The 22985-nt window shown below is 36.6% G+C and overlaps 1 protein-coding gene across 1 annotated transcript; it reads right to left on the bottom strand.

The window, feature by feature from the left end:
- Window positions 1-741: 741 nt before the first annotated feature.
- On the bottom strand, window positions 742-21556 carry LOC108247201 (voltage-dependent calcium channel gamma-5 subunit). Its single transcript, XM_017435147.3, has 6 exons — window positions 21403-21556; window positions 10655-10895; window positions 7713-7799; window positions 4480-4620; window positions 4202-4347; window positions 742-4067 (listed from the first exon to the last, which is right to left on the bottom strand). Exons 2-6 carry the CDS (start codon window positions 10848-10850, stop codon window positions 3804-3806), a joined length of 834 nt encoding a protein of 277 aa, XP_017290636.1. The 5' UTR covers window positions 10851-10895; window positions 21403-21556; the 3' UTR covers window positions 742-3803.
- Between the last annotated feature and the right edge of the window lie 1429 nt (window positions 21557-22985).

Raw genomic sequence — 22985 nt, 5'->3', positions numbered from 1 at the left:
AAATACATCAGTAGGAAATTTATTTTAAGGTGTGACACATTTCCACTGCGAACCAACAGATGGTGATATTTCGCTACACATTAGTCATGACTTGGAGTTTAGAGAAAAAATTATCTTTAAAATGACGTCATAAATCCACAACAACAGACTTATTTATCAAACCGAAATGAGCAATTTCAGACAGTATTTCCACATAATTCTCTTAATACGTCTAAAAAAGAATAGCCTTATTACATGATTTTAAATTGTTGAAATGATTTTAAGTTTCCTGAAAAGGTCCAGGCTGTCTATTAGAGTACAAAGACAGGAGCTTATTGTTAAACAGGAAGTTGGGCAATGAGAGTTTTTTGCTCTTACGCGTGTATCTTATTTTCAAATTTTGACCAAAACTGCTGTCATTTCTCAACGTAAGACGATCCCAGTCTAAAACTCAAAGGACACAAGGACGGTGCATGACATGCATTCCTTCAATACTAGAATACTAGGCCTTTAATTTTTCCAAAGCAGCTTCCTTTATGAAAGACAAAAAGTTTAAGGGTTGACTTTGCGCTTTGTAAGTTTGCAGAACTGTTTGGTGTATAAAGAGAAAAAAAGAAAACAAACAAAAGCATGACACAGCTCCCTCTGGGGACTTTTGAGGTATTAAAAATCTGCATAGCTTATTCAGCAAAATAAAACTGACTTGCTTTTTTTTTTGTAATCCAGACATTTTAAAGACTCGCAGGCAGCCAAAGAATCAAGGATTTGGTCAAATCCTATTAAATTTTATTTTATTGAGTACCATTGCACATTTAACATCATGAATATGACTGATTATAAAAATACACACAGTAAGTGGACATCTCATGTCTGACTATGACACCGTAAGCTTATATATGTGTAAGCATTACAATATGCAATATCTTTAATGTGAAGCAAGAGGCAAAGCAGCTGTTACTGCAGATGAAGCTACAAAACAACAGAACAAACATTGTTTTTACATGTAATGCTGTTTATATGAACATGAGTTTATGTACACACTGACTGATTTCTATTTACAGCGTTTAAGATGAACAAAATGCCAACAGGTCAGCTTACCAAAACAACGCTTGATTGTGAGTTTTACTTGGCTCGGTTTGTGGTTCGAAGTTGTGTTTTGTTGAGCAGGTGGAAACATTGTGTTCATATGCTGAAATGTTACATGCCAATAGTTTTGTGTGTTTTTCACACCATGCAATATGACAATTATTAAAATCTTAGTAAAACATCAAACCAAAATAAAATTATTGCACAAGATAAAATGCACCTGTGTAATATGTTTACTCACATGATGCTGTAAATGTAAAAAAAAGGTATATATTTAAAAGTAATAAACCTGGTACAGCATCACCCATAGTACACTAACAATCATGACTATTTGGTTGTTAAATTCATAAGAAAACTTTTTCATCATGGAGTTTATTAGAAAAATATTTTTCTGTGATTTGCGTTAATATTGTATATCTCATATGGAGAGGTATTTAATGCTGAGAAATCTCATTTAGCAGGGTTTCCTTCATTGTATCTTACATTCACAATGACTTCATATGAAAATATTACTTTATACCACCTGATCCATTCACATTCCACACTGAACACAAATATCCAAATGTCTTCTCTCCTCTGGCTTTCTCCTCGTATCTAAAATTCTGATTACATAAATCAAACAAAGCTGTCCTTTTACTGCTTTATTTCTTTAAAAATGTTGGTTAATTACAACTTTTGTACCTACTAGTTTGACTAACTTAACTACATCTCTGTAGGTTATAAGAGGTTTGTTTTATTGTATCTAAACAGCACAAAAAGTAAAGAAATGTGGTCATTTAAAAAGTTTGGTTATTTTTTTCTTTGTTGTAACAATACTTCTTGGTAAGAAATCTTTTACCATTTATTTCCTCTTAAATGGAACCACATTTGTTAAGAAAATGCATTTGTGGGTTGAGAAGCAGAGTTGAGCATGTGGGCTGCACCCATGAAAAACTTGCCAAATCTTCTCTACCAACAGCTTTTTCTCCTATTATCTATTTGAGCTTCTGTTACCAGTTAGGCTGTGAGCATCCAGTGGCAATCCCATATCTCCACAGTCTGGGACCAAACTCTATCCTCCAAAATAACAACACTCGACCCCACAGAACCGGGTTTATCAGAGACTACCTTCAGGATTTCGGGTTGGTGAGGATGGAGCGGCCCGCCTGCAGTCCTGACATAAAACCCACTGAACAACTGTTGGATCAGCTTGAGTGTGCTGTTTATTCCAGAGTGACCAACACAACCACATTGGCTGACTTATGACAAATGCTGGTTGGAGAATGAGATGCCATCCCACACCAGTGTGTGACCAAGCCAATGAACAGCAGATGTCAGGCTGTTGTGGCTGTGTGTGGTTCTTCCACATGCCCCCGTTTTGTTTTTTCAGACATCAATCATCCAACCTAATTAATGACATCAAACAAGTCAGTAGCAGATAAGATGCTTAGCATTGGCAGAGTTTTTCATGGGTGCAACCCACATCTGGTGCTCATTTCGCAAATGAATTTTTCTAACAAATTTGGTGCCATTGAAGGGGAATTAAACAGGCTTTTCTACTGGTGTGAGATTTATTGACAAGCAAAAATGTTACAACAAAGAAATAATCAGCCAAACAGAAATTTCCTTACTTTTTGTGCTAAATTTATATCGTCTTGTTCACAGATTTAAAGCTGTTCTACATTGTTGCACATGACAAATTATGAGCGTTTTAAGAAGTGTTATACTATATTCTGCTTTACAAGAATATACAACTGTACACTCAAAGTTTATGTGGTCTTTAAAAACCCAAATATAGGCATTTAAAGCATCTCATATGTATGAGTCAGTTCCAGCACAAAACTTATGTAGATTTATAACAATAAATACTGTAGGTCCTACATAAAGGAGTTACAAATATATAGTTCTTGTAAACCAAGTTCAGTGTGTTGTGACAATTAATAAAATGAAAAAAAGGATAGTTTAAGATTGGAAAAACATAAACTAGACATGAAATATCAGTTATCTTTTATAACTCATCACTTGCTTCATGTCAGCCCATAAAGCAACATGATGATTAAATAGTCTGTCAGATTATGTTTTATTGGGGGTTTAAACTTGTATTTAGTGTGTCTTTTTATAAAATCTGCACTTGATCTAGAAACGGTCTGCTATTCTACAGTTCTGATGTGACAGAAACATGCATGTAAAGGCTACAATGTGCACGAGAACATGAACAGCACAAAGAGAAGCGCCCCTCTCAGAGCAACTAGTTTTGCCAGAAATCTCATGATGTAACAGAGAGATTTCTCCACACCCACAGCAGGTAATTTCACTGATTAGTTGCATCTTTTCTGGATGAAACGACTTGTTTTGACGCATGTTTTGGTAGCATGCAAAGTCTGCATCTGTTACCTGTAGTTATCTATCCAGGTTTAATTTTCCGAATTCAGCTGGTTGCTAACCACCAGTTGCTAAGACGCGAGTGCAGCAGATGCAAAAATACAATCTAGTCGACCTCTCGTATCTTGTAACAGCTCTGCTTGAAACGAGAACTATGTGGCTGACCTTGAACTCCTGTTTTGCTTCTTACAAATCCAAACGCTGCAAATACAAACCCGCAGTTGAGAGGGGAAAGAGAAATCAAGCATTTTTTTTTTTTCCTTTTGACGTGAAGTCTTCAAACTGAATGATATCAAACTATTGAACAGATATAAATCTGATCTAGGCAGATCAAAATAACCCAAGCAGAATTAGAATAGTGCCACTGTTTCTCTGCCTCAGCAGGGCGAGGAGGACATCTGTTCATACTCTGGACACTTGAGAAGGGCAGGGTAGTTGGAGGAGTTCATCTGGAGGGAGGCCTCAGAGGAGATGGAGGAGGGGCTGCGACCGCGTCCAGCCCAGGCGTCCGGGTGGAGAAACTGGCCCGAGTAATCTGAGCAGTTGCTGAGGCGAGGCCGGTAGAAGCCCTGATGAGGTCTGTACATTTCCTCTGCAGTGTAGCGCTTCATGAACAGATACACTGACATGACACCTGCAGTCTGAAAGAAAGAGGAGAATGACGGGAAAGTAGAGACTGAGCATGCTATTTTCAGTCGGTATTTCTTACAAGCTTATATGTTGTTCATGTAAAACAAGTACGAAGCAGAAAGAGAGGCATGACCCTGAAGTTTACCTCCGTGAGCAGGAAAGAGATAGCAGCAAAGGCAAACGACCAGCCGTACTTGTAGCTGAAGTAGGCCTCGTTAGTTTTGGTCCTGTTCAGCATTTCGTCATTAATGTTGGAGATGTACAAAACCAGACCGACAACCAGAGAGAGACCTGCAGGAGACCGTCACGAGATAATATCATTTATTTATCAAAAACAACAACATATACGACTATGATTTTGTCTTTTTAATGTTATTCTTATGGAACCTTTCGCATGTGTTTGGACGAGAATCAGCAAAGTACCTGAAAGGATGAAGAAGATTCCAGAAACAAAGGCCAGGATGGTGCGATGTGGTCGAATATGGCCGATGTTACTGAGCACAAAACCAATGAACATGAAGAAGAGGCTGACCAGAGGAAAGGGCGTCGAAGAACGAATCATCTCTAAATGACAGAGGAGAGGGGAACGAGAATAAGAAAACACAACTGAACAGTTTCACAGAGTTGTTGAAAGTTTTTTTTAAGTGTTATTTAACAGCCTGCAGCATAATTTTTTTTTTTTTTTTTTTTACTCAACTGACACATTTCCTCATGAAGTGATTTCATGGGTTGACTCTTTGAGTTTAAGGAAAGGTTAAAGTACAGCCCAGATGTACAAGAAGTCAAGAGACGTGGTGGCACCATTTCTGGATGCCTCATGTTGAGTTTTTCCTAACAAAAAAAATAATTGAAAGTTTTTCTGCCAGCTCAGTGGACCAGATGTGTAATGCCACAACCCTAATAAAAGTGGTTAAAGTTAAACTTTGGGTTGTATCATAAACCTCCTTATTAGGTACTTTTGCAGTTTTTCAGCCAAGTAAAAAGTATTTTTAAAAGGCAAAAACTAAATCGAAATAAGTTTTTGGCTCATTGCGAATCTACAATCTTGTTAAATTCCACTTAAAATAAAATTTCCAATTATAAACCTGTGATGTGAGACTCAAAAATTTGCAGCTGACTCATAAAATGAGTAAAAATTACCTGATTCAAACAAATAATTCCTGTTCAGCTGCAACTAATACATAGTTTCTTACTTTAATATGCTATTTTTCTCACTGAAAACAAAAGCCCCATTATTTATTATTTTACTTACAAGATATAAAAAGGACAGCTGATGAAATTTTAACTGTTTATTTAGTATTTGAAAGCCACCGATACTTTCATTTAGGCTCTTTATTTCACTTTATTTATTTACATCAATTTTCTTCCTGCATCATCTGCCTCGACTTTGCACTCCTCTTCTTTCTCTTAATATCTCTTTTTTTTTAAATTTGGTACAATGACAGGTTGTGCTATTTATTACATCCCATAAGTTCCATCAGACACCAACATTTCCTTTGTTCTGAGTCATTTGTAAAATGGTTAAAGTCATTTTTCAATCATTTATGTATTTGGATATTCACTTTACTTTGTGTTCTGCCTTGAAGTCCCCAGAATGTAGTGTGACAGCCTTCAGAGACAGTTGAGAAGGATATAATTGTTCTGTGCCTGTTTTTCCTTTGTTGGACAATTTATTATATCTTTCACATCAAAGATCCATTTTTAGTCTACAGCTTCAGGACACCAGGCTATTAGATCTGAAGTGGCTGTCTTAAAATCACTCACTGCAAGTCTGCAGAGTACAAGTTATGTATTTCCCAGCATGTTCCCTCTGTAGGAGGTGTTAAAAAATGAAAATGGCAGTCTTACATTTTTCATGAAAATGGAGCTCTTCTCTTTGGGCCAGAAATAACACAAACCACATATGAGATGAAGGTAGGGAACAAAGGTGTGGGCTGAAGTTAAATGACTCTGGTTGTTACCACTTTAAATTTAACAAAATTAAAAAAAGGATTAATTGCAGTCTTTGTAATTACCGACTCACCACGAGCCAGAAAAGGGCGGCTAGCAGGCATGCACTCTTTTTGTTTGGCAGCAACAAATTTTAATCGAGAATGAATCACATTCTTGACCATCTCCAAGTTAGTTAATTTGGCAGAATTTCTTTAATTCAACTAAAACTTCAAGGATGACCCACTTGGTTCTAAACTAACCTCATATCAACATCCATGTTTCTCATTATCTACCCACAAATGTGATGCGTGAGTTAAAAATAAATAAATAGACAGATAAGGGCCTAAATGTGGAAGGGGCTTTTACTTTTTTTCTCACTAACTTTTTGTACAGAAGTTTAACTGAAAGATAGATTTTTTTTTAAATGTTGAAAACCATGTTTACTTCAAGCAAAAATTTCTGAAGCATAAAAAATAAAGCTAAAGGTCAAGTGCCTAAATCTAAGCAAAGAAGAACTAAGATCAGCCAAGAACCTCAATGTTTTGCCATTAATTTTTTATAATTACAGGACCTGAAGTTCAAAGAATGTGATACATTCTTTTTTTTATTGGGAATGATTAGTACACTGTATTATTATACCAGAGCTTGTCTCGCTAGACTAGACTGCTATAATTACTGTAAAGTACGGTACTGAGAGTAAGCAGCTGACTGAAAATATACAGATCTCCATTAGTCTACAAACCTGTTTTTACCTATTTTATGGGTAAAATATATATGCTAAATGACAGTGAATTAGTGTGTAGACTAGACAAAGTGTCTATATACTACATGTTTAGTACATGTTAAAGTACATGTTATATAAGGCCTAAATATTATCAGAATTATGCAAAAAAAGGACTTTGTTTTATAAGTTTAAGTTATTAGTTTAAATGCAATTAACTGCAGACACTCGTTGCAGAGTACTAGTTAAAGTAAGAAGACTTGTAAAAATACTTAATAGTGATATTATGTTCTGGTCTGGTTAGAATAACTGCAGCACTTTGTAATTTTATCACAGTAGTGGTAGCCTGCTTGTTGAGCCTTTCACTGTCTGTAACATTTGACCAAGGCTTGTTGGAGCCTCGTTACAAAATACTCATCTCTTGTTTTCCTATCATGAATGATATAAGTTTATTTAAGTAAAAAAAAGGCAATTTTTAGGTGTTTTTGGACTGGCACATTGTACAGCATGCACAAGGCATTGACACTGTGTGGCTTTCAGGTGGTAGACATTGCACCTAAAAAATGAAGGGCACAAATATCACCTGGGGCTATCACTGGCCAGTCCAGTCTACTTCTATTTCAGTGACTGAAACTACATTGTTTCAACTAATCTGCTTTACTTTAAGGCCTTTTGTAAGCTTATGTTACATGTGCTATATTGTACATTCTTGGGGTTTGATTAGTTGTACAAACAAACCAACTTGCAAACGTTTTTCCTCCTGCTCGTCCTGTTTTACAGACAGTCACTTGCATAATATGTGATGAATAACAAAAATCCCAAAGTACACAACTGAGCAAAACAACACAAAGTGGCACACAATACAACGTTAGTTTGTACGTGTGCAGTTCGTAAAATTTTGCATATTTCCTTCAGTTATAAAACAAAGTCAATACACCTTTAGTTGAATAAACATTTTTCACATCTTTGTGCAAAAACTACTTAAATGTGAGGATGTACTTACTGAGTACACTGACAGTGGACTCAGATGTCATCTGCACAGTAGTGGGCATCACATATTCAATGGTAAAACATCTTCCTTTTTCCTCCCCTGAAACAAAGAAAAAAGACAGATTCTCTAAAGATTCATACGAACCAGAAAGGTTTGCAGCATCCATATTTGAATAAAAATATTACGTATCTCAACACAGGTAATAAACAGGTGGAATATTCCGTTATAATACCCCTAAAGACAAAAATTATTTTCATGGGCTAGCAAAAAGTAAACTTTGAGTGAAGGAGTTTGTTTCATTTGTGAGGCTGAAAACAATCTCAGGTTCATAGCTTGTTTGATGTAACGCAGTGTTTAGAAACACCCAGCATTAGTTTTTAACACACACTCTGCAAAATCTGGCACTAACTGATGTCTTCCCACACATCCTGAAGCGTTGGATTAGGTGATATTTTGTGATTCAGCATCTCTAACAAGATTTCACAACACAGGCATAAGTAACACGTTGTAATGATTTAAAAAAAAACATGTCTTCTAGAAATAGTACAAGACATAATATAGATTAAGGCAGTTGTTGAGTCTGTTGTCAAAATGCGTCTTTAAAATGTCTCTGAAAAGTCAATTATTGTAGACATTTGAAAGCCGAATAAAGAACATTTTTTTCAAAACTGTTCAAATTTGTGTATTTTGTTTTTTATTATTAAAAGAGCATTTTTTTAACTAAAGTGTATGTATACTCAAGACAAAATGAGAATGAAAAATGGATGTCTTCGAGGGTAAAGTTGTTGTTTGAGCTGATGACTCCCACCAGGTATTAAGTAAAGTCAGGTTAAAGACAACATTTTAGATTCCCTTAACATTCAGTAAATTAAACACAAAAATATGAAACAGACTGTGTAACCACAATGAAAACTAGATGTGATTTGACAATTTAGGTTTATTAAAACCCTTAGAACCTTTAAAGGTATAGTTACTTTGTTAAATTGCTAACATATTACAGTATTTGTTCAAACACATACTTACAGATGGTCTACAATAAATGTAATTTTGATACTTTTTTGTTTTATTTAACATAATAATGTGTAATTATACTGCTCCTAATGAGCTGCTGTTCAGACTTTATAAAGGGAGCAGTTGAACAGCCGGCATCAGTGTATGAAAAATGGTGATCTTTATGCATCATTTAAGAATTACATCTTCAACAACTCCACAGACAGAATGTCTTCCTCGTCACTGGTGTAACAACATAATGTGGTTGTGACCAATTAGTGCTTCTGGGTCAGTGTGCACCAGAATAGTTAAGTGGGCAATAAGGCCACTCAATTCCCCTAAAAAGTACAATGAACCATTGGTTAATGTGTGGTCTGTTGTCCTCCACCGTAGAAGGAAAACATCTGTTACCTAATCACAGCTGGATTAGGGCACATATTTACCATGAATGAATGATTAACCTTGAAATAGTACAGAGTAGGTCATGGATTAATGGAGCAATTTACCAAGAAGTGGAATTTTGCCACAGTTCGGTTTACCATCAGAGATAAACGCAGACAAGCTTTTTAACATAGTGAATATGTTCATTCTCTGTAAGATGGTAAATGTGATCCTTTAGATCAACAAAACTCGAAAACATAACAAAGTTTGCAAAGTTGCAGTGCAGTCAGTGGAAAGCCTTGGGAAGTTCAGAAATATTCACTGGAAATTAAACACAAAGTGAGTACTGCCTTTGCTGTAGAAGTGGGAGCTCAGCAAAAAACAACCTAAATTACCATCAAGAGTATTAGAGTAAAAGCAAAAGCTGATACCTGGTTTACTCTGGGAAAACACTTGGTTGGAGGGGTTTGTCTCTAAGAAAAGATTAAAAACTAACAGTTAGTGTTTCACCGATCAATGATCAACACCTCCGAGCATGCCCTTGTGATGTTGGAGCTGGGGAGGAACGGTACTTTTGAAGGTCCAAAACCATGCAATTCTAAAATATATATGCCTTTCTAGCTTCTTTTAACAGTGCAGAGGAAGGAAAAGAGGATTTTCATCATCAGTTCAGAGTGTTGCCTGTGGCAGAAAATGCAAGTCAGTCAACAGGTAATCTGTGAGGAAAGAAGCATTGGGCAGCCATCGATCAACTGGAATAAAAATAATCACTAGAGGTTTCAACAGAAACCTCAAATGCAGTTTGAGGTCACACATACATGCAGTAAGGATTTACCCAGATGTCCAAAAAGTTACACAGAGGGGAATGAAAAGTTGAAAAAGACCATGCTCAAAAGTTTAACCACTACACACAAACAAGCCATCTATAACGGCAGCACTTGGATGAATAAAGAGTAAAAATAAGGAAGGGACTGAATAAAGAAACACGACTGACTGCATGTACATCAGACAATGTGCTGATAAGTCAACACTGAAGTCTACACTTAGCAGAGTTTAACAATGGAAAGAAAACTCAAATAGCGAGGATTATGCTTTTCAAAGTGTTAGATAAAAATCCCTTTTGCACATTATGCCAAATAATTCTTTTAATTATTATTTTTCTGTGTGGTCTTTATAAGAGTTGAGGGGAGAATAACACTAGTAAGCTGTATAAGAAACACAAATGGTTCACCAATTCCCTCTTATGTAGAAGGTATATGAATAAATACTGAAATAAAGATTTGGTTTTCGTTCAAAGGGAACAGAACACTTTTTGTGCATGTTTGTATTTTGTTGTTGATTTCTGAGTAAAACTACCAGAGTTCAAATTACAAAGTTCTTTCTTACTTTTAAAAGAAAAAAATTCATTTAAAATGTTTTGGTTTTTGCAATTTCACTAACCTTGATAGGTTTTCTTGACATTTGCCACAATTTATCCATAAATTAGTACTGTGAAATCCAGTAAAACATCTATGTCCCTTTGCAGTTGTATTTTGACATTTTACTTCCGGTCATTAATTTGTCCTGACTTCCTACTCACTCACCAGCCAGGAAGCAAACCCTCCAGAGCCCGGAGTGGAGGGACATGCGCATCTCGGTGCTCTGGTTGAGGGGCAGGATGACTCCTTCCTCAAGGTAGAGCCAGTAGTCGGTGCTGACGGCTATCCCCAACAGGCCGAGGGCGCAGACAGCGAATACGCTGCTCAGCAACGTCAGCACCTTCCTGCCACATAGGCTCATACCACAGCCTCAACTGCAGGGGTGCACTGCCGGCAGAAAGGGAAGCTGGGAAAAACAGGGAGAAAAAAGCAAAGTTTTTGCACATAAATAAGCACTCACAGGGAGGAGTATAGGAATCACAAATCTTCAAAACGTTTGACTCAGTGGTCATGAAATATTAGTTTAATTCTCTTCCTCTCTTGCCTAAAAGATTAAATTTTGTCTCTTGAAAACAGCAGTTAGAACAATAATCAAGTTTATCAATCCCAGAGAGACAAGACCTTCTTGGTATGATGCAGTTCTGGGGTTTACAGCTTCATCTTCCCTATTAATTCCTAATTAGGAAAACAGTTGTAAATTAACCCATAGAAGTAAGGTATGATACATTACAGAATGATATGACACAACACAATAAAATCCAATATACTGTTCTTTATTATACTTTGGAAGAAATTTGCTTTGGATTCAGTGATGTCCCTTTATCTGCTTTTACAAAAACCCCAAATAAACCATTGTTATCACACCAAAAAGAGGGAGCTTTCTCTGGCATCTAAACTTCACTTTAGCAATTAAATGCTGGATCAAAGGATAAGTGGGGCTTGTTTAGAAAAGCACCGTGAATAAAAAGTTCCCTTGACTGAAGTTCACTTCCTTTGTTGACAGCAAAAACTAATATAAATCATAGCTGATAATGCTTAAAGCAGAATTATTAAAACTAAGTTTGTTTTGCCTAAATAATTATGCACATCTTCTTTAGCCCCTCACACAATTCTAATAAAGATTCATGGATGTGGAAGAAGCATTTTAAAAGGTGTCAAGAATGTGTCGTCTTTTGAATGTGCCCCACATATAAAAGCCACAAATCAGTCGGTAACTGAAGCCTAACATTTTCTAGAAAGTGAATCCTTGGAAGCACTGTGCGCGGGATGAAAAGACGTGATTCTACATAATGAGTTCTCAGCATGCTGTCACACTGAGAATGCAAAAGTGAAACTGGGGAGATGGAGGGAACGTGTGAAAGGATTTTGAACTTGGCATTCAACATTTGCTTCAGATAGACTGACTCCTTGCATCATGACTGGATTTAAAGCCCCAGCAGCAGCAGCAGAGCAAAGCTGTGACATCTTCATTTAAATGCCAGCGAGGAGCAGAAAGAAAGCGTCTTGACAAACAGAACAGCAGAATAAATGAGATCAGCAGCTTTTGGTTAAAAAAGGCGTTTTGACGAATGTACTAAAACAAATCTTTCTGCAACAGTATCTGCTTACTGAAGAACTATTTTATTTGCTGTTTATTTTCTAAATCATATCTAGCTGTTTCTTATTGGTTCAACAAATTTAATTTTTTACTTAAGCCAATACCTTAACTCAGTGTATGAGTATGTTAAAAACAATTAATGGGTATCATAGAAAACCCCAATGGTATTGATTTGATTAGTAGTATAAATTGTGTTGTGTAGGAGAAATTCTAACCATATGATCCAGAACTAAGACTTTATATGAATTAAATGTTTTGTAAGGCTTGTTGTACAGGTAACTAAATTCTAGAAAACAATTTCTTAAATCCAAAAGTAATCTTATGTCCTTATTTTTTTATTTTTAACTTGATCAATTTTTGCTTTGCACTACATAAGAAGTGTGAATCAAGACATTTTAATGCGAATTGACCTTCCTAAGAAAGAAATAAGAAAGCCATGGCAACAATCACAGTAAAGGCTGTCTATAAAGTGTTTTTTAGCCCTCTACCTTCAAACTATGAACCACAGATCAGTGACTGACCAGGGATGCATGAAAAAGTGTGCCCCTAAAGCCAAAAGGATGAGCAAAAAGGACATAATCAAACACTAGCTACTCTTGGCTGTGCAGTAATCAGTAGCTACTCCGTTACCCCCTTTATGCAATTTAGAGGCATTTAGTATCAAAATAGAACTAGATGGATGTTTTCTACCCAATAGACCTTCTTTGTATGTTGCACTTGCCCAGAAGGCTGTTTTTAAGTGAACAGTGCAAGAAACACACAGTGTTGTGTTCAGGGGTGGAAATTAAAAATTTTGTTCACCAGCCACTATGGCTGGTGGGACAAAAATAATTTACCAAAAGGTCCTTAACTGTGTTTATTCCTCTCATCATGGACAACAAGTCCTGTGAATTTGGAGACATTTGTTCTTTTTTTGCAAAAGTTACAAGGGGGGAACCAAATATTTCAGCTGTCTGAAATAATCGGTTCCCCCTCTAAAACACAGGACAAAAATAATTTACCAAAAAGTCCTTAACTGTGTTTATTCCTCTGTATTATGATATTACTAGCACATTTTATTCTTAAAAGAATGATGTTTTTTAATGAGAAATATTTGCCCCTCTAAACAATTCTGTTAATAGATAAGTCATTATTTACGGAGACGCAGGGGGAACCATATCTGATGGGACGGGCAATGTGGGGCTCAACGTAACAGCAGCAACTCGAGCACATTGCTGCCCCCTATATGTCAAGAGGACAAATAACACCTTTTCTGTTCAAATTGCCAACCCGCCACAGTGGCGTGTGTGTTGATCAAATTCACCCACCACTTCAAATATTTACCCGCATTTGGCCGGTGGCGGGTGCTAATTTCCACCCCTGGTTGTGTTAAGAGGTGAGCATTTAGCTTCTGTAATGAAGCATTTTGCAAAAGTAAAGCCATTAATTTAAAATAAAATTTAAAATTAGTTAACTCTGCATGGCTTAGTTAGATTTCTTTGTTGGTCTGTGACACAGAAGAAAGGCAGATTTGTCCATCAAAACAGGTAAAATGAGACTCCAAGACATATTTCATGTAATTTGATGGTTGCCATGTCTAAGTTACAGTACGGATGCTTTAAGACTAAACTTCTTTTAGAGCAGATTCAGGACTGAACTTCATGAAAAGTTTGGAACGGTCACTGAGGCCAAGAATGGTCTATAAACCTCTTTAACCTGTGGAGCTTCCTGCTTGTAAAACTAGTAATTTTCCACAAACAGGATTATTTGTAGAGAAATTTGTAAAAATCCTGGAAAACCGTAAATGAACTAAAGCAGGATTATTCATCTCTCAGGCCTTGTTTTCTTGTATTTCCTAAATAATATACTTTCAATAACTATTCATCTGCTGTACCTGTACTCTTGAAACCCACAAAAACTGCATCACAAAAAATAAATACACTTAAAAAAAAAAAACCTTTTGTCAGGGTAATTGTTTAAACAAAATATTAAAATACTAATCAGAACTCTATTACTTTGAAAAGCATAAAGTAAGCTCTGTTTCTTAACCTCAAAACATCAGACATCCAGGAGTTTAGTCTTTAAAACAGAAATGTTCTGTTCTGTCTGGTTTTCGAATGGTCAAAACTATACTTTTGCTAAACTGGGTCTGACTCATTTTGCTTTTCTTGAAGGTTGTATAATAAATAGCAAAGAGCAGAAAAAAATACAACTTAAATTAAAGGACCAGTATAAAAATACAATAAACAAAGGCAGGGTTTGTTTGTTTTGAGGATGAGAGCGCCATCCATCAGACAGTGCATTCATTCATTCACACAGCAGCACAATATTCACACCCTCATGAATTTTAAGCATTTTATTCATTGATCTGGTCTCTAAAAGACTATGTATGGTAACTGATCTCAGCTGGGAAAAAAAGGATATTAGCTTCATTCAGAAATGTTTCTCATTAAATGTTCAAAGCCACCAGGACTAAAACTCGGGGTCTCTTCTAGCAAAGGAACACACAAAAGGCCCTTTCTCCTGAATAAACAACAATTTGCATTTTAAAAAGAGGAATTGTAAAATAAAATGAATAAAGTTAGCAAAACTTTGTATTTTCTGCTAATCTTAAGAATAGTTTACTGTGAAAAAATAAAAATGACAGTTTTAAAATTCAATCAAGGTCAATTTGATGAAATGCCTTTTAAAGGGTCTAACTACAATACCAACAATTTCTAAACTGCAAAAATGATTTTAAAAGTGTTTAAACTAACAAATAATGTTTACATTTTCCACCACTACCATGACGCAGAGCATCTTTCTGAGGGGCTCAGAGGACATGCTGCTACCGAGTCAGGCAGCTGTCCGTTGCCGGAGTAAAGGGCACGTCATCACAAAAAGTAGGGCAATGTCTTTCCTGTCTACTTTTTTAATCTGCACGGAGCTTCCTGTCATTCTTAATCCAAATAGCTCACAGCACACATAAAGAAACCCCTTTTCCAAAAACAATGGAAAACCATTTGTTTCAAATTAGCATTACTCTGACAAAGCAGGACTGAGAACTACAATTTACGTAATTTGTGTAGAAAACTCAGAAATATGTTTTGTACAAGATACAGGAATTGATTTTCGAGACCACTTATGAACAACTGCAACAATGGTCCATCACACTGATAATGTTTCCAAAGAACAATAATAGCTGTGAGGAAAAAAAACAACTAATTTGATTCAAAAGGATGGTTAGCCATACTTGATAAAATCAGCAGCTGCTTTAAAAACTATAATGTCCAGATAATCTTTGAAACTGCCTTTCAAATAGTTAACTAAATATAGTGGGACATTCTGGTATAAAGTGAGAAATCTCACAGCAAACAACTGCCACCATAATGTGACATCCTAATTTGAATTTGTGTAGCTGTCCATCTCTGGCGAGGGTTCGTCAGTGTCACAGTGCAGATCTCTTTTGGCATGCTTATTGACCTAGTTCCTGTGGCTGTAAGAGCGTGGCTGTGAGTGCAGCCCCTCTGCTGCCTCTGATGTGGACAGGACACTCACACTGTGTGAGTTAGTTCCTGTTGCGTGATAACTGGAGAAGCCCGAGTACAGAGGTGGTCTAATGCACAACAGTGTCATCAAGACACAGAGGCAGCCAGGTGAAGCCGGCAACACTTCTTATTGACAGATGAGGTCTGCGTTAGAAGTCTCAGCAGACCTAATGCACAAAGAAAAAGTTGACATCCATAAATTCATAAACACTTGATCAAACCCGCAAATATCCGTGAAGTGACAGTTGTAAAAACAGACTTCATATCTCACAAATCACACTTGTTACTGGACATATGATCATGGAGCTAATTTCTCCGACCCATTACAAGCGGACCTTAATTCTCACATAAAGCAACATAAAGTTAAAGATGGTTCACAGATCATATGTAGTCTCAGATTTGTCTGTATTTTGACTGTCAAAAATTCTCGAGTAGGTCAACAGAAACACTCAATCCTGCTGCCAAAGTCTTTACTTTTGTGTTTTTATTTGGGTTTTCAGTATTTTCCCTATCTATCTCAGCCTAATGACTGAACAACTTTGATCGATTTCTCCCACGAGCATCAACTAAATCTAGAACAAATCAGTAACATTTTAACTTCTATCCATTTTCTGTATCTTTTTTCTCCTGTTCAGGGTAAAGGGTAGATGGAGCCAGAAGTCAACAGGTCACCAGTCCATCATAGGGTCAACACAAAAACATACAAGGCAAACAACCATACACACTCACACGATTTTGAATTAGTCCAACACGGGTGCTTTCACTTTGGATAGAATCTAAGGTACTGTTAGAAAACCCATGAATAAACTCTGCACAGAAAGGCCCAAAGCCAAGATCCACCTGGAGACCTTCTTGCTGTAAGAAAACTATGCAAACACCACACACCCATGCAACCCATCATTTAAATTTGTCTGTTTTAAATTGTGTATTTAACCCCTGATGGTTCAGTTTAAAGTTACAGTAAAAAAACAGAAAAGTAAATGGATCCATGAACCAGAAGAGTAATTTTTTCTCCTTTTACCATGAGATCAAGAAGCAAATGATAGATTTGCTTGGTGAACAGCTGTGTTTTATGAAAGTTGTCAGACTTTAATTAGGAGTGGAATCACCGAAAGCTTCACTCACCACAGACTTTTTTTAACCCTCTGTGCCACCACTTCATGAACCACCTCCTGAACCAGTTCGAAATGTTGCCATCATTTTTCAAATTATTTTTCTGGTGACTCAGGTGATTTAAGAGCTTTTCTCACTCACTGGTCTCCATTTCAATCTTCAGGCTTCTGTTAACTGCACTGAAAGTTTTACAGGATGTTGTCATTCACCACCTCACAGGCAGAATACACTTGGAAAGCAGAGTGCAAAAGATGGTTACCCATTGGTGTCATTAAAACTTTTTTCCTGATACTTTTTCTTCTATTCTCACCCCTGAGCTGAAGGCAGTCAGGTCTCTTTTGAATAAGTCCCATTGAAAACAGAGCTTCTGAATTTGCCTCGGTCTCAACTCCATGTCAAGGCTGAAAACTGAGTTCTACATTTAAACACGTTCAAATATTCCTGAGATTTATTAATTTCTTATAGACCATTTATTCTGACTTTCAGTTCAGTTGTTGCTCAGTAACAATAATAACATTCTGATACTCCTTTACTCTTCTACCTTTTCTCAAATTACAGAAACTGTTTACCTCTGGCCTGGTTCTGACTGACAGTTTGTTGTTGTTTTTTTCATTACAAACTGTGTGCTTTCCTGTTCTAAAACCTGTTATCGACAGTGGAAATTATTGAGAAAGGGGACAAAATTTTCTTCTAGTGACGGTGGCTGTACAGGAGAGGCAGCACTGGTTGGAGAGAGTGAACTGTCTCCCATTCATCCCGGGTCCAAAAATGTTTGCATGTGATCTGTCATTCAAGAATCACACTGCGCTTGCAGTCCATTAAAAAGTTTGATGGGCCCAGAGAATAATGTCCCACTCATTGTAATAAACACTGCTCTTGTCTTTGGGAAACACTTCCTGTGTATATATTTTATTTTATTGCCATTGAACCAACATCTGCTTTTACTTCTTTAAAATAAACAAACAAAACGCCCCAGTTAAAGAGACATTTGAGGCGTTTGCTTTACATACTTTGTCTTCTTAGTCTTTAAAAAGATTCAGAAGATTATAGCTTCTAGTTTGTATCACAATCCTGGATTAGATCTTCCTCTTTCCTTAGTATGACAGCTTCTCATCTGAGTAACATGTAGGCTCTAATGGGCAAACAAAGAAAACTCAATCACAAGCTGCTAACCGCAAGAAAAGGCTTTCGAAATCAGCGTCCCACAGCCCTGGTTTCTGGTGTTAACAGTTTATTTATGTGCAAACATGCGTGGCAATAAAAGACTTTCTGATTTTAATTTATGCTTAGGGCACCTTCCTCTGCTCATCCACTAGCCAGCCTCCATTATTCTTGGCATTGTAACAAAATGTTAATATACACTTGGGCCTGGCACTCATTTATGTCAGTTCCACTGCAAATGGACTGACTCCCATCAAGATCATATATAAAATATCAAACAGTAACCGGGCAGACTACTCGGAAAATAGTTTGACTGTTTACGTTTGATTGTTGCTGGAGAACCAAGTCCCCTAAACTCCTAAACTTTTCCTAAATATTACACAGCAAAAATACACAGTTATTTGATAACATATTAGTTTATTTAAAGACACTGGATGTGCTGTAAGTCTTTCATATTGAAAGGTTTTATCAATTAGCAATGCTCAGCAGTTACTAACATGAATGTGTTTCTAATGTGCAACATACTTTTATCTAATAAGGTTATATTGCAAGGTTGTTTCTCCACTATGCTGATTAACTTTGAGCTGGCTAACAAGCTTCAATACTTTCTCAGTATTCTAACTTTGGAGATGCAACAGCAGATTCCTGCTGTAGACCAAACAGCTTACAACAGCTGGCAAAAAACAGAGAGAGGTGGTGTCGGTGCAAGTTCGAGCTGACAATATGAAAACCAAAGTGGAAATTTTTCTGTCGCAGTCTCACACCTTTTTTGCATTAAAATCACATAACCCATGTAAAATTCTGGGCCTATCACACATTTGCATGGAAACCATTAAAATGGCTGATCCAAGAACAGGTTTTCTTTTCTCTCAAACCTTGAGACTCTTGGACAGTCTGCATGCAGACTTCTGTAATGTCAGATCATCGTACCCTAATGGAACATTAGGGTAACATGTTCATGCTTTACAAGCTGTTCTGCAGGCAGTTCCCTCATGTCTTTAGCAAACAATTTTGACTTTGAGCTGTCATTCCTTGGGCATTTCTCCATCAGTGAGAGTCGTGACAAGAGTCTTCAGAGATTTCTTGTCAACTTTAATATCTCCTGAAAACCGTAAACAATGATTTGATATGAAAGGATAAACAAAGCCTGGCACCTTCAACCCTTTTAGAGCGACTCACAGTTTAAAGTATTTGAACAGCCAAATGGTTTGTTTAACTGCTTTATTTATTGAGACTATTCCGTAGCAAAGCTGTTAGACGGCTTTTTAAATGTATTAATATCTTAGTAGGTGACACAATCATGATCATCATGATCTTTTCAAGAGTTTACACTCCATTAACTGTGGCAAGAAAACAGTGACCTACAGCAAAACCACTAACATCCATTTCCCTGAGTTTGTTAGAACAAGTCTGCCGTTTATAAGAGCTTGACATGGCCCTGTCGCCAGGCAACGCAATGCAGAGAAGCCTCCAAATTAGTTAAGCATGAATGGACTGATGAGAGAGTCCCGAAACACTGCTTTCCATTTGGCAGGGCATTTTTATATGCTGGACTGGCCATAAAGAACAACAAGACAAAAGAAATAACACACAAATATATCCTAATAAAAGTTTAAAAGACATTACATGAAGCCACATAGGAACAAACAGCACTACAGCTCAGATCACAGGAGACTGCTGTGTATATTTTTTGAAAAGAAATTCTAATAAGATGCTCTTTAGACTTTAATCATTGATGGGCAGCCAAAAAAGTACCTTTATAGTATACAAAACATCATAAAACACTTTTTAATGAGCAGAATTCATGTGAATGGTAAGATAAATTATTGAAGTTCAGTTACAATAAAACAAAACTGACTTATAATATCATTAGGCCACACTCATGCTCATCAAAGTGGTATTACTACTGTACACAATCTAGTATTTTACCAGAACTATCTATAGGCATCTCAGACTAACAGTGGTCTAATTGAATTAAACAAAAATCAGCTGTCTTATTTGCCAAAGAAACTTTGAACACGTTCATGTTTCTTAGTACGACATTTGTATCAGATATGTTTTATTTAAGGTGCCCTACAGCTATGTTTTTTTCTGCTGGCAGGAGTGACAACTGCGAACAGCCATGTTGCAAAGTTAACAAGACACAAAGATGGAGGTGAAGAGTACCAAAGCTGAATAATTTAAACTACAAGACACATGAAAATGGCTGCCATACGTACTGTCCTGTATAGATACGGGATACGGTGTGAAGGTTGTTATTGAAAGCAGATGGGATTTTGCACAAAATTAAAGAGGCAATTTAAAGTCAACCTTAGTCAAAATCAAAGCAAATCAAAAACAATAAGAGTTCAGGATGACTGGTCACTAAACCTCAAGGAAAGATTTTTCTTTTAAGGACAATGGAGGGGAAAAGGTTTTATTATCTACAAAACATTAAGACCAAATCTAGCCGAAAGACTCAGCTGAAACTGCACAACTGTGATCTATCTCTACTTATAGATCACAGACTAAACAAATACTGTAGATCCAGATTAGTTTCAAAGGATTCAGTCGTGTCTCACACAGGAGAATTCAAATAGACAGAAGGAAGTCTGTTTTGAAAATGTTACTTTAGAAACTGATGTTTACGAATGTCAGACTATTTACGTATGTCTCAGTTGAGGCTGGAACTTTGAAAAAAAAAAAAAAAAGATGTCTGTCCTTGCAGAAATAAGCTGTTTTATTTCTAAACTAAGATATTTGGATTTAACAAAAAATATTATCTTTTAAACTAAAATACACAAGTCTTCCTCATCTCAATGTAAAATACATGTGGGTTACATTTGCACATTGTAGTCAAAAGTGAAATTATAACATGAACAGTGTAATACAAACAGCATGTGACTTTATTGTTCTTATTTGTCTTTTCATTGTTAATGCCATTAATACTTTCTCTCAACTTTAAGTTTTGCACAAGAATTCCTGTGTTCCCAGACCAAGTGTATGTGTAAGAAAAAACAAAAAAGACATAACTTTTACATTTCTTTGAGTTACTGCTATTCCACCTCAATAAAAAGACATGTTGTGCACATAAGTAAAATAAAAAGTACTTTAAATTACCATTAGCTCTGCACAATGCTCAACCCTAATATCATTTATACTCAATCAGCTGGTAGGTTATTATCCTCCTTTTTTAATATTTGTTCGCATCGCTGTCCAGGGTGCTGAACCCATCAGACAGAACAATTACACATCAATAAATGTGTCGCACCATCATCCTCATCCTCAGTGACGCAGGAGCATAATATAGTCTAAGAAGGGAGAGTGCTGAAGCCAATATGTTATTCTTTGTTTGGCTCTGACTCGTGGTTTTGCTGATAAACTAGTAAAGAGGATTAATAACAGAAGTTTTGCTTGTGAACAGACATTAAGAGACTCCCTGGATTTGTAAAACAAACAAAACGCTCGCAGTCCTGAAGAAAAACAAACAAACAAACAAAAATCTACAGGTCACCTATCTTTAAAATGGAAGCTGAAGTAAAAAGTAGGACCTTTACCTCCGCGATGAAGACTCGCTGAGAAAAGCAGCACTTTCCCCCTCCTTCTTTATGTCCTCCTTCGTATTTTCCCCGCGTGCAGCCGCTCGGTAAGGCGCGCGGAATGTGGGCTGTGGAGCTCGCGCAGTAACTACTAACTGAGTGCGCGATGTGCAGCACGTGCCGCCGAACTCTTCATCTACTCAGGTGTTCGGACGGAGGAGAGAGAGAACAGGGGGGGGGGATGCTGCGTTCAAATGTTGTGGGACATTTTATACTCCTTTCAAAAACAACAATAAGAGCCGTGATAATGACTAACTAATGAAAACCAGTCATTGCTTTTGAATTGTGGTTCAACAGAATTGTTTTAAAAGCAAACTACTGAAACGGCCCTTGACAAAAAGGATGGTGCTCCTAGAAAAGATTAAAAATAATTTGACCATAGTATGTCAAACCAAAGTGTGTCTTGTAATCAACATCACAGTACCAGCTCACATCATCTGTTACTGTTTGAGCCAGAGACTGCTTAATAGAGGGCTGCCAAAGAGGACACCAATCATAAAAAAACAAGAGTGGAATTTGCCAAAATGTTTATGTCCGACTCACAAGCCTTCTGGGAGAATTTCCTTTAGATAGATGAGACAACACTGGAGCTTTTTGGCAACAGGTCCCATCAGGACTATGCTAACAGACCCAAACTTGAAGCATAGAAAGAAAAAAACAAAACAAAACACTGTATCTGCAGTGAAAAATTATTAATTAATTAATCAGGTTTGATTATGTTCTGGTTCTATTTTTCTGCATCTGGAATAGGGTGTCTTAAATCTGTGCAGGGTACAATGAAATCTCAAGACTATCAAGGCATTCTGGAGTGAAATGTGCTGCTCAGTGTCAGAAAGTTTAATTTCAGCTGTTTCATGGATTCTCCAACAGGATAATGTTTTAAAAACAACCAAAAATGACTAAGAACAAAATACTGGACTGTTCTGAAATGGCCTTTTGAGCTCTGATCTAAATTCTATTGAACATCTGTGAAAGGAGCTGAAACATGCAGTCTGCAGAAGGAAGCTTTCAAAGCTGTTCTTTCTGCCTGAAAACTTTATATTTAATACAATTTTTCTGAACAAGGTTCATAACCATCTGCTAAAATTCTCCATCAAATTATTATTTCTTATTATATTTTTATAATGGCATACAGCCAGCAGTCAGTTATTAGTGGAAATCAGAACAGACTTTTAAAAACAAATGGAGCAGCAGTAGGAAGATGTGTGTAATTACTGTTACAACTGACTAATTTCCTGCTGTTGAGTTTCAATTTCCTGACATTGTTCCTTGTTATTTTTGCCCATTTCAATGATATCTTCCATTAGTTTTTGTTGTGCTGAATGATGCAATTTTATAGATGTAATCTGCAATAAGACATGCATGAATCGGTTTTCTTTCGTCTTTATTTTGTATTCACATTCTGCCCTGTGACATCTGCTCTAATGTTGAAAACAGATGTAGGCTACTTGTATAGCCTGCAGATGTGCTTTCACGTGAGATGAGGAGCCTTCTGTACTGTGACTGCAGAAAATGGAAAAATACAAGTATGTATGCAGCTC

The sequence above is a fragment of the Kryptolebias marmoratus genome, linkage group LG3, assembly GCF_001649575.2.
Source record: "Kryptolebias marmoratus isolate JLee-2015 linkage group LG3, ASM164957v2, whole genome shotgun sequence".
Lineage (NCBI taxonomy): Eukaryota > Metazoa > Chordata > Actinopteri > Cyprinodontiformes > Rivulidae > Kryptolebias > Kryptolebias marmoratus.
The sequence above is the reverse complement of the archived record's forward strand: the minus strand, read 5'-3'. Positions and strand labels throughout refer to the sequence as shown.